The sequence below is a fragment of the Priapulus caudatus genome, unplaced genomic scaffold (assembly GCF_000485595.1).
Source record: "Priapulus caudatus unplaced genomic scaffold, Priapulus_caudatus-5.0.1 Scaffold1624, whole genome shotgun sequence".
Classification (NCBI taxonomy): domain Eukaryota; kingdom Metazoa; phylum Priapulida; class Priapulimorpha; order Priapulimorphida; family Priapulidae; genus Priapulus; species Priapulus caudatus.
In genome coordinates this window covers 1-12,724 of record NW_014578685.1, presented here as the reverse complement: position 1 = coordinate 12,724, position 12,724 = coordinate 1, and the positions used below count along the sequence as shown (strand labels likewise).

Sequence of the window (12,724 nt, the reverse complement as noted above, 5' to 3'; positions counted from 1 at the left end):
AAACACACACAAATACACTTAAATATATACACTTACACACACACAAATACACAATTACACGGCCAAACACACACACAGACACAGTCTCACACATGCTTGGCCTTCTCAATAATTAATATATTTTAACAGGAATCAGGTTGGCTATAAAGATATCAGAGACGAAAGCATTCAAGTCTATCGGAGCAAAGATGAATCCCAATAACTGGAACGTGCCCGGATGCACTCAGTACGGCAAAGGTAATGCTGCAATCTATTGTGAATCTTATTATTACATAGTATCACAGCCGATTTCGCAACACACGATACGATAGTATTGTTTCACTACATCATACGCAATGTCTGATTTTGTTCACCTGTTCAGTGCTCACACTTCTTTGTCATTCTGACATCGCTAATAAAAAATGGAGAAGCATTGAACACGTGAAAATAGAGAACCGTGAAAGTTTTAAAAGCCCCTTAATAGCTTTAACATCTCATATATCGTGGGCATCACACGCAGGGGATAAATACCTGGAGTGTGTTGCGCGCAGTATATCCACGACTCTTTACCATGCAACGGGAACCTGTAAGATGGGCGCCAGCACCGATCCGTCTGCCGTCGTTGATCCCCAGCTGAGGTTAGTTGGGAAACATATATGGAAATTCTACGCAGGCATTATCCCTGCTTCCGAGGGCGTACCAAGACATTTTCAGTTCAATCTATGGTTACCATGTGACTCGTGCCAGTGTATGACCCATCCGCCCGTGTGTTTCAGGGTTCGTGGAGTAGAAGGACTGAGGGTCGTGGACGCCTCCATCATGCCGGAGATCATAGCGGGAGGCCCACATGCGCCTGTCATCATGATCGCTGAGAAGGCTGCCGACATGATACGTGGCGCGAAGAACTGATGTGAAACATTTTCCTTTGAAAACGAGTAGTATTTGAATGCGATATAAAAGCGTCTAGACTAACTATGTACATACGGGTAGTTATGACAGGTGTCATCCTTTTAGTGACTTCACTGCACATGTGAATTGTAAATGTATTATTGTTGGATAGATGTAGCAGATAGGAGACCGTGTAGAATAATTGTGTTATTTGTAGAATTTGCGCAACACGCATTTTTGCGATGTTATCATACATCACATCGACACTATCATATCATAAAATACTTTGGTAATAATAAAACGTTTAAATAATGAACCGCTGGAGTTTGACATTAACATTGTTCGTCTAACACGGTATGTTCTTTAATGTGATTCCATACCGATACTTATACTTCACGAACATACTTCCCATTAGTTTTGACAATTTTATCAGTAGAACAGACGCGACACGACAAGTGCGCGAATCTAGCGTTTGACATCAATAGTACGTTGAGCTGTAGATGTGATAAACGATGGCACACGGAAGTGTTACGACAACTTTATCTCTTCGGCTGCCAATATCATCATACTCCTATTATCTATATATATATTATACACTCCTGGAATTATCACAGATATCTATGTCTCGGGCCTTGAATGTAGTAGACAAAGGCATTAGACGAGAATATTAAAAGTAGCAAAGGCTAAGGATAACGTGCAAGAACTAATGTTTGTGGATCAGCCGTGCCGAGTAGGTGTTAGGAACACACATAAGTTCTAACATGACTCATATAAAATAAATCTGGCTATCATCTATCGCGAATTACTAATGAAAGCATTTTACGTATTGTTTCACATATGATAAACCAAACAAATATCAAATAATGAGTTTATGTAAAGCACATAGAGGAACAGTATATCCATTCTTATCTAGTGCATGTAAATATTATCAAAGGCTTTTCACGATAGTCCAGTTATTTGGCAATGCCCTTCAGATATAGGCACCTTTGGCCCAGCCTGTCGGGGATGCATTTGTGCATGTAAACACTCCAAAACCAACTCTTCCTACGAAGAGTTCCGATGTTGCTAGAGCTCGGTAAGGGAGGGCTCGTCGGCGCATTTTGTATAAGAAACGGTTATTAGCATTATGGACAAGGCACTGGTTCCCCTGGTCGTGCTGGTTGCAGCAGTGTTGTACATGAGAAGCGGGCAGAACGTCACATACAGCGTAGAGGATCCCGACGATGTCTACGATTTATATTTATCGGGGTGGCAGAACAGATATACATACAAGCTGAATATAGTAATATAGGCCCCGGGCCACACCTAAGATCTGCTATACTTTTCACATCAACATTCGTGCCCGGTAACTGACATCAGATGAGGATAACGTGCCGCCGGTTTACCTACTTGCGGTCGGGTGTAAAGTTGCTGCGTCAACAATCATAGATCAATAATAACATACAGTGCATCTAGGATGTTAGCGCTTACCCTAGTTAATTGTTACGCGTGCGTGTCTGGTCTCTGTTTGCCTTTCTGCTCGCCTCGACCTTGCCTCTGCGCGCGGGCGCTGGAGGCTGTGGCGAGGACGGGGGCAGCCGACATCGACAAAACACTGGCCTTGGCTCGCCTTGTCCGGTGTGCGGGAGAGCGTTGGCTTCCGGTTGTCGGTGTGACGACGTAGGCTCCGGTTGTCGGTGTGACGGCAGTCTCTGTCTCTCCTTCTTACGTAGCGAATGCGGAATTTTCTTGTTCTTTCTTCGTCTGGGGATTAGCGTAGCGAATGCCGATCTTTGCATCCTCCACCAATTGTTGTACTGGAGTTGAGGGGGATATTGCTGCAGCTGTCTAGTGAAAATGACGTCTCACTTTCATATTCACCGGAGGGGGTCGACAGACTGCAACGGTAACTCAACTCGAATCGGCATGGAAAGGCTAGGGAAGGATGGCGAAACAAGGATACCATCTTACCGCGTACAACACGTTAGTCCCCTTCAACTCGGGTCAAAACCGAACTTTCCATCCCTTCCCGACCCCAAGGATTTACCATCACCATCAAGCGTAAACGCGATCGGTATCTTGAAAACCGCCTCACATGCGAGCACGGTATACGCATGTTCAGCACATCATATCAGCATATGAGTGCAGTGGGACTGACGTTTTGTTTGTATCACTGTTCCTTGAGTTTTATGAGGACATAAACTTTTCAAGAGGCGTCAAGGGAATTATTGTATTCAGCAAACGGTGGCGACAGGATGCGACGCTTGGCACGTCACACCTAGCGCATAAGACGCTACGCATATAACGCGCTACGACAATGGACGGGCGCGCCTCCCGTATCGCCTTGCGCCGGGGATGGGTGACGCGACGCGCCACACCTACGAGCCAAGGTCCGGCCGATAATGACGAAAAACGGTCGGATTGAAAATGTCGCCGGGCGGTTTTCGGAAACCTATAAATAGACACGGACAAAAGATCATAAGAAGTTATTACACAGAGGAAGAGACGAGAGACAATGTAGTGGAGATAGACGAAGACGAGACACGGGGTCTAGGCTTGGGTGCCTAGGTCGCCGTAGTGTATATATACTTTGTATTGTGTTTACTAATAAAGTCAGTCTTCAAGAACAATTTCTGCGACTACATTGTCTTTACTCTTTGCTACAATCTGCTACCATTTACAACTCTACGATTCTACGATTCAAATACCACAGGATAGCAATGAGCGTTGCGCAATGGCGTAGATATATCGTCGCATCGAGCATTGCAAAAACATTTAAATCCAGCCAGCTACACCGGAAGGTGTGTAAAAAAATGTGTGGAAAACATCGGTGGCCTAAAGAATAGTCGCACAGGCATTTAAAGCAGAAAGACGCGGGAGCAGAAAGCAGCATTCGATTGACAATAAAAGAGATATGATATGCCGATCGACCTAATCAGAAAGCACACCACCTGTAAGACGTCTGATCGCATATCCCCACAATGCCACGTATTTCATTTGCTGTATTTAACGTATGTATACGTTAATCTTAACGTTAATATCGTTAATTAACGTATAAATATGTATTTAAACGTATTTAACGTATTTAATCATTGCGTCATTAAGCTCACGGCGGGCTGCATCTGACAAGGCACTTCTCACTCACTGGGTACTGTCACTCGTTCCTTCTTTCATTATTTCAATAAAGGGAATCTTTCACATTTTGGATGATAGCCCAATAAGATACGATAGATAGCGATAGATAGATCAATATAATGCATCAGTGATGATTGACGTAGTACTGCTGTGCTATAGTTGGTGGAAATATTTGACAATAAATATAGTTTATCAGATTACAATATTAATCCGTCAGTATCGATCGGGCTCGACATCTGGGCAAATAATATAATTTAACTTAATTAGTTAATTTAACTTAAAGTCTAATTTACTGTCTATCGTGTTTCAATAGGAGGAGGAGGGACGGCAGGATGTGTGCTCGCTAACCGTCTGTCTTCGGACCCTAATGTGAAAGTACTGCTAGTGGAGGCCGGTGGGGTGCCTGAGGGTAACAAGGACATAGATAGACCGGCTTCATATGGGGCTCTGAAAAACTCGAAAGTTGACTGGAGCTATTTGACAGTGCCGCAGAAATTCTCCTGCCAGGCCTGCGAGAACAAGGTAGCTTCGACGCGTTTTAGTCCAAGCGCAACATATAATCAAGGATATTATATAATTGTTGGCCTTATTTTGATTGCCATGACATATAATATAACTGAAATCCGAAATGAAACCCCACAAGAAAAATGGGACAGGAAAAAATCACACAGTGGCTTTTTGTTATTTCATCTGGTGCCATTTTAGCAAGCGCTGTGATATTGCATATCCACAATACGTAATACATGCATTAAAAACCGGACAGTTTACCTATTTAATACGGTCGTAAGCGTTATGATATGTTTTATCACAATCAGCAAAGTCTGTGGTCAAGAGGAAAGGTACTTGGAGGCAGCAGCTGCCTAAACGCTATGGCTTATATCCGTGGATCCCCTGAAGATTATAACAAGTGGGAGAAGATGGGAGCATCGGGATGGAGTTATGAAAACGTACTTCCGTACTTTAAAAAGTCCGAGGACATACAGATACCTGATCTAAAGATCTCTAGTACGTTTATATACTTCATTCTAACTGTTGAAAGGAGCGTGCAAATTTAGTGAATTAATAGACGAGTAAGGTTTGGAGTGTAGGTAATAGATAAACTATGAAATGGTAATACATATTATATATATACTAACATATAGTAAATATAATAAAACAATCGATAGAAGGAAAGCATTAGTTTAACTTTACAGGGGAATTACTAAGATAAAAGTTTGTTTGGGGCGATGATAGAGAAATAGTATGGTTTTCGCAGAGTACCACGGCGTTGGAGGACCTCTAACTATCACTCAATCCACCTACACGGAACTTGGGAATTTGTTTCTGGACGCAGCGCGGCAGTTAGGCTATAGAGTTGGCGATATAAATGGAGCAAGCCCCTATGGTAAACACATTATATATATGGTATTCCTATTTAACTCGCGATCTGTATTTCTTATTATTATCAAGTGAAATATTTTTATAACCACGCAATTATAGCTATATTTATAATCATATTTCTTGTAAAACCCTTGTAAATAAAATTTTAGGGGTTATGAAGGCACATGCAAACATCAGAGATGGCACCCGCGCACACACTGCCAAAGTCTACCTGCAACCTGTCGTAGGCAGGCCAAATCTACACGTCATAACTCACGCCCACGTCACCAAGGTAATAATATTTCGACATTACATTAAATACATTCGATCGCGTACTAAAGAATATTTATATAATTTTCGTACTTATAATCTAATTACAATTTCGTAAATAAACATCTTGAAATCAAGGTATTTTAGATTATACAAAACTGATAGTTACTCTATATAGACAGGTACGTGCACTTTCTGCCCATCCTCTCATTTTTCTACCTCTAGTCGTAAGAGAACCATGTATCACCATGAGACATCTATATTATTAGTTTAATTATTGAGGTCTTGCTCTTAATATTGTATTAATCACTAGGTTGTGATAATAGCTAGAAAGAGCCGTAAGTGTTCTTTTTCCGTATCTCCTCCGAAACACGTGCGCGTGTGCTCAGCGAATCGAGTTGGGCCCCTTCTGGGCCGTCGCCGCGAATACATTCCGCTACGTTAATAGAATGCGGTGATTTTTCCATCGTAAAGTAACTTTTTGAGGCATTTTCTAAAAATGTTATGTGCCCGATAGAAACATCGCCTTCATCGCGAAACCCACACCAACTTTTAAGATCGGCCAAATCGCATTGCGGCGTCAAGCCAGTAGTACGCTGTAATCACCTTAATTGACGGTGCTCTCATGGGAAACCGCACACAAATTTTTAAAATCGCAAAATTCCGCATTGCGCCAGTCCAATTCAGAGCATGTGAATCCACCTGCTACCGCCAACGTCCAACGATCACGGCGTGGACGATTTTCATGGCTTTTCAACCTTCATATATTTTTTTGTCTAAACATGATTTACCTTGATTTCTGGTAATTTCCTTGTACATCCAGCATTTGCTCTCAATCAACACATATCACACAGTGCCATGTCAATAAAATACTTACAAAATTACTGTACACGTATTACCAGGGATAGAAATAAGGAACCAGTCCGCCATCCTTAATAATATCAACCCTCATAGCGATGAATCCGACTTAGACGGAGGGCATGCTGCCGGTTTCGTTGTCTTTCGTTCTCCCCTCCCAGGCCCCACACCGCCATCGCTTCGCTCGCCAATTAGACACCTGAAAACAATCGTTCTGCCCGTACATCAATCGGCACTCTGCTTGCACATGACGGACCGTTTTACGCACTAGCCGGCAGGCGCAAGTGGTACTATTCCGTGGGAGCTATCTGTAATTTCACCGCTGTTGACTTTGCTGTCAGTCTACTGTCAGGTACTTGCTTCAAGTATAATTTCATTTTTTACATTTCTTATCCCCCCCATAGTTTTCTCAACGAATTGTCACGATTTCACAAATTGCCCCTGCGACTGTCAATATCCGCGATATTCCGCGGTATCCGACCGAAAAATCTATCCCGGAGTCAGTATGGTATGCGTGCGTGTGCATGCGCGTGCGCGTGTGCGTGTGCAGTGTATGTGCGCAGTGATATCCGATTCAGCCACACAGATCAATCGAATGTGGCCGCGCCCGTGTGTGTAATGTTGTATGTGTTCGTGCGTGGTTGCGCGTGTGATTTGCGTATGCCTATGGCCGTATGTGTTGTGAATGCGCCGTGTGTGCGTGCGTTGCCTCGCGCGTGTGTGCCAATATTTGACAACGGAGGTGTAACTCGTGCTCGCCGCGTACCCGGCTCCAATGCGCTGACATTTTTAGACCGTTTCGACTATTGTCGATGCTTTAAGAGCAACACATACCACACTTATTTATTAACCATAATAACTTTTGAATTGGCCTGTGTTAAACTATTAACGTGTTTGTCTCACGCGGTTTTAATGTAATTGTAGCTATACTAAAATGCTAGATTAAGGTATGATAAATAAGCATTTAATTAGCTCGTGGACCCTTCACCTAGCATAAGCAAGCCACACTAACGCACGAACGCACGCACGCACACCGGCACACGTTTTTTACAACACAAGACAATTTGCGGCTGCGGTCGTGTATAACAGCCAATTCACTGCGGGCCACAGTCTCGCCGGTTGTGAGATTAAAAATTTAAGACAACTCTCAACTGAGTACGCGCCTGCAGTTGTATGTGTGTTGTATGTGTTGATGTATGTGTGTGTCGTGGGTGTTGGCTGTGTGCGTGTAAGTATGCTGCGTGATGCGGTGCGTGTGCGTGTGCGTGGTTGTGGCAGGCTGACTTGTGTGCTATGTTATGTATGTTATGCTGATGTGTGCATGTGCGGTGCGTGTGGCTGTGTGTGTGTAAATTGGTATGTGTGTGCGTGAGTCTGTGCGCGTGTGATTGTGCCTGCGCATTGCCCGTGTGTGTGTGATGCGGTCACTGGTGTGCAGTGTGCCGTTGCGCGCGAACCACACCGCTACCCCACCTTCGCGGCGTGTGTGCAAATATTTGACAACGGAGGTGTAACCCTGCCCCCGCGTCCAATCTGCTTCAAGAAACATATATCTTCAAAACTACTCAATGCATTTTGCTTCTTTTTTTTTTTAATTTGACTTATTAATTAATGTCTTTCGTACCAGATGATATTTTCAAAAATAAAAATTGGTTTTAAACCGCCTTCTCAAATTCCATTACCCATAATCAAACCCGTCTGTGAGGACGGCGGTAATAGTAGTATATTATATATATATAAACTTTTATTAATGTGATTTATCAATTTTATTCTGACCAAATATGGATAAAGTAGTACTTTTCACACGAATTCTTTTATTTAAAATCGTACAACATTGATTAGAAATTAACTCACGACACACGCACGCACGCACGCCACGCCACGCACGCCACGCACGCGCGCACACGCTGCGCACGCGCCACGCGCACACGCACACGCACACGCACACGCACACGCCGCACAACGCACACGCACACGCACACGGCACACGCCACCGCACCACGCACACGACACGCACACGCACACGCACACACACACACACACACACACACACACACACACTAATTAGGTCACAAAGCTGGGAAGATTTCAGACTATCTATCTATTCATAGCTTACTCTTGGACGCTCTTTATATCGCCATTCAAATACTACTCGTTTCAAAAGAAAACATTTTCAAGCTAGAGCACTCGCCGAGGGCACAGCACCTAACCGCCCAAGGCAGCTTAATTCTCTCAATGTGAAATTGTTATTAACTTAATTAATTAATTAAGTGGGGAAAGGAAATTAATTACATTAATTAATTGGATCACCACCAAAATTGTACTCAGTTATATCGGTACTCCCTATTTCTGACCTATTCCTGAAAATTTTAATAATTAATTAAATTTAGTTACATTAATTAATTCGGATTTCCCGTGATCACCACAAAATGTAATCAATACTAAAGTTACCTATTTCGCGACCTATCCTGAAAATGTTCATTAATTAATGAATGAATTACATGAATGAATTGGATCGGATCACACTAAAATCTCATCAATCTCTAAGTTCAGCCCATTTCTGACGTACCCTAGAATATTACTATGACAATCCGCTCCATAACTTTTTCAGTTAGACTTAACCTGTATGATACAGGCGGTTTTCCGGCGCGGCCGGCGGGGCGGTGGCGGGCCAATCAGCCATATCAGCGCTGCAGTGCCACAAACCCAGCAAAACAACGCACTCAAACACACGTGCCGTGTGAAAACATACCTCCGCCAAGCCCTGGCGGATGGTAATCAGTTCTGCACCCACGTATCAGTCAGTCCGCCTTCTGCAGCGATCATGAATGACGGGCGCATGCGTGTTTCCTGCCACGATTTCCGGCATTGATTAGAGGCCATCACGCACCCTCAGTTCCTTCTACTCCACGCACCCTGAAACACACGAGTGTGGTGGACCCTCACACACTGGGCCACGCAGTCACATGGTGGCTAACCATTTCTTTGATGACATTGAAAATAGCTTATGGTATACGCCTTCCGGACGCTTAGGATAACGCCTGCCGTAAAATTTCCATAGATGTTCCTCACTACCTCAGGTGGGCATGCAACGGACGGCAGACGGATCGTGTCTGGCGCCCCATCTTACAGGTTCCCGCTGTAGGTAAAGAGTGCGTGGCATATACTTGCGTGCAACACACTCCACGGTATTTTATTCCCCTGCGTGCTGATGCCCAACGATATAATGAGATGTTAAAGCTACTTAAGGGGCCCACATATATACAAGTTCCGGTTCTCTATTTTCACCGTGTTCAATTGACTTCTCATTTTTTATTAGCGATGTTCAGAATGACAAAAGAAGCTAGCACTGACCACGGTCTGTAAACAAAATCAGACATTGCGTATGCATCGTAGTGACGCCTACTGCCCCGAACGGGATCCTCGGTAAACCAAAATTCAGACATTCGCGTATGATGTCATATGAAACAATACTATCGGTATCGTGTGTTGCGAGAATCAGCTGTGATACTATGTAATAATATGATTCACAATAAGTGGCCAGGCCAATTACCTTGCGCTTACGAGACATGCGTTGTGCATCCTGGCCACATGCCCAGTTATTGTCGGACTTCATCTTTTGCCCCGAATAGCTTGAATGCTTTCGTCTCTGATATCTTTATAGCTAGCCTGATCCCTGTTAAAGTATATTAATGATTAAGAATGTCACACTGTGTTGTGTGTGCTGTGTGTGTGTGTGTTGTTGTGGTCGTGTTTGGGCTGTGTGGTGTGTCTGGCTGTCTGTTTGTGGTGTGTTGTGTTGTGTGTGTGTCTCTCTGTGTGTGCGCTGTGGTGTGTGCTGTCGTGATGTGTGTGTGTCGGTGGTGTGGTAACCGTGTGTGTGTATGTACTGTATGTGTCGTGTGGTGTGTGTGTGTGTGGTGTGTGTGTGCTGCCTGTGGGGCCCGGTGTTTGTGTTGTGTGTGTGTGTGTGTATGTGTGGCCTGTGTTGTGTGTTGTGTGTGTGTGTGTGTGTGTGTGTGTGTGTGTTGCAATGTGTGTGGTGTCACGACTGTGCTGTCGGTGTAGTGGCCCGGGCGTGTGTCTTGTGTGTGTGTGTGTGTGCCTCGGTGTTGCATGTGATGTTGTGTGTGTGTTGTGTGTGCGCGCCTGTGCGCGCGCATGCGATTTTTCATCTATTAATACATAATTAATCAGGTGCCAAATATTACTCTTCCACCATTAAGTTTTAACGTCTTGTTCGTTCTTCGTTAATTAACGCTGGATCTATGATGCGATAATCCAAAGGTCGTTGGTTCTCAGAGCGAATTGTCACCGACACTTTTAGTTGCAACAAGTTGGTACAACGAGAAAAGATGCGCGATCCTCTTGGGCGCGTAGTTGGCGTTCCTGATGAACTTAGCAGTGAAAAAAACAAACTATACATATAACATTGAATAGTTGTAAACATTATCGTACTTGCGTCTTAGGATGACAGTCGCATGATCATGAAATGAGATCAATTTACAGAGACGATCGAGATATCATGAATTCCAGTATATATTCCAGGTAAACGATGTTCGCAAGCAAACTAAGTACGAGCGCGCGAAAAGCACGTCACTAATAGAGAATATTATATATATATGTGTGTATGTGACGAACCTTTTTGTCATATCTTAGCTGGTTATATATAAAATTTTTATCAAACGATCCAATTCCAGAGCTGGTCATGAAAAATGCCATATCTGGTGGCACGCCTTCACCCAGGCAGCCGATAAAAAGCAATTTTGGCCTCACGCTCGTTTGTGGATAGAGGGCCTGCAACAACGCTCACTGCATCATATTGTTATATATGGTAGCGGCCTCAACGATCAGCGCCCGTGTAACATGGTAGGCCCCTACATACATACACACTCACGCACACACGCACGCACGCATGCACGCACGCACGCACACACATACATACCCCCATAAAAATCACCTCGTCTACATTGCGTATGTTCATGGGTATGGAAATAATTTATTATATATATATATATATAATTATTATATAATATTATATATATATATAGCAGAGCGCTCGTAACAGAGACCCTAACAGTGACTCGTATTTTACTTTTCTTGCCCATGCGCAATGTAGAGGGGGATAGATGTTTGCTATACGGGGACGTATAGAATGCCACACTGGCCGTACTTTGTAGTATGCCGGCCGGGTTTACGTAACATGGTCACGGATTCCGAGCGCGCTCGCGGCCTACCAAATGGTACGCATCATGCTATATTATTATATATATATATATATATATATATATATATATATGTTATACAATTATACAGTGTATGTACATGTCACCGTTCACACTATTATTCAATTATACGATATGCTACGCTTCACTATTAGTATAGTTCTGGGTGGCTGCCTTTTTAAACAGTCTACCATCGTTAAACTGCGACAGTTTGTGATGTGTATTCAATGTATTGTAATGTAAATGTAATGTATTATTTACCTTGTCCCAGCAAATCCCATTTAACCCTGGTCGCAAAGCTCAGCATGTCGGATTTTATCATTGAAATGTTTTTATCGATGAAGAATTCTGGGTAGAAGGTGACAATATGATCCTGTAAGTGTTTTCCAACTGGAAGGTCTGCGACTAGTGGTATCTGCAAACAACACAAAGGTCATGTCGTCCAGATTATGTGGACGGTAGGCATAGCATAATCATACTTATATATATATATATATATATATATATATATATATACGAGCAGAGAGACTGAGAGCAGGAGAGAGAGGATAGAGAACGAGAGAGAGAGAGAGAGAGACGAGACGAGACGATGTAGAGAGAGAGAAAGACGAGAGAGAATAAAGAGAGAGAGAGAGAAAAGAGATGAGAGACGACATCTTCGAGAGGAGAGGATGAGGCGAGATGAGAGAAGAGAGAGAGAGAGACGAGGAGAGAGAGAGAGAGAGAGGAGAGAGATCACGTCCCAACATCCCATGTTAAACCAGCACCGAATTGGTTTATAATGAATTTCATACAACAATCCTTCAGTACTGTGTAAATGCGTAATGATGATATTTTAACTTTTTTTTTCCATTGATGGTTGAGTTGTCTTTTGCGACCAACGCCAGACAAGAGGAGGATGTGAGGCAGAGCGATTAGCTTCCAGCATGAGAGCGATTCACTTCCCGAGACGCTCTCGCTGATGTCTTCTCGCACCACTGATATAAACTTGCAAAGCCTACCGCCCTCTTGCCCATCGCAACATCACCTCA

General features: G+C 43.4%; 2 protein-coding genes across 3 annotated transcripts in view; both read left to right on the top strand.

Moving 5' to 3' along the window:
• LOC106817192 (glucose dehydrogenase [FAD, quinone]-like) overlaps positions 1–1,183 on the top strand; it is a 10,414-nt gene extending 9,231 nt beyond the window's left edge. For both annotated transcript variants that reach the window (XM_014821857.1, XM_014821858.1), the window contains 3 exons: positions 130–237; positions 500–617; positions 756–1,183. In XM_014821857.1, coding sequence (XP_014677343.1) covers positions 130–237; positions 500–617; positions 756–888 — 359 coding nt within the window. In that variant the 3' untranslated portion in view covers positions 889–1,183. The remainder of the gene's footprint in view (positions 1–129; positions 238–499; positions 618–755) is intronic.
• The window catches only part of LOC106817189 (glucose dehydrogenase [FAD, quinone]-like), a 21,663-nt gene extending 10,699 nt beyond the window's left edge, over positions 1–10,964 (top strand). The window contains exons 7-9 of the mRNA XM_014821855.1: positions 5,237–5,365; positions 5,511–5,632; positions 10,938–10,964. Coding sequence (XP_014677341.1) covers positions 5,237–5,365; positions 5,511–5,632; positions 10,938–10,964 — 278 coding nt within the window. The remainder of the gene's footprint in view (positions 1–5,236; positions 5,366–5,510; positions 5,633–10,937) is intronic.
• Positions 10,965–12,724: the final 1,760 nt, after the last annotated feature.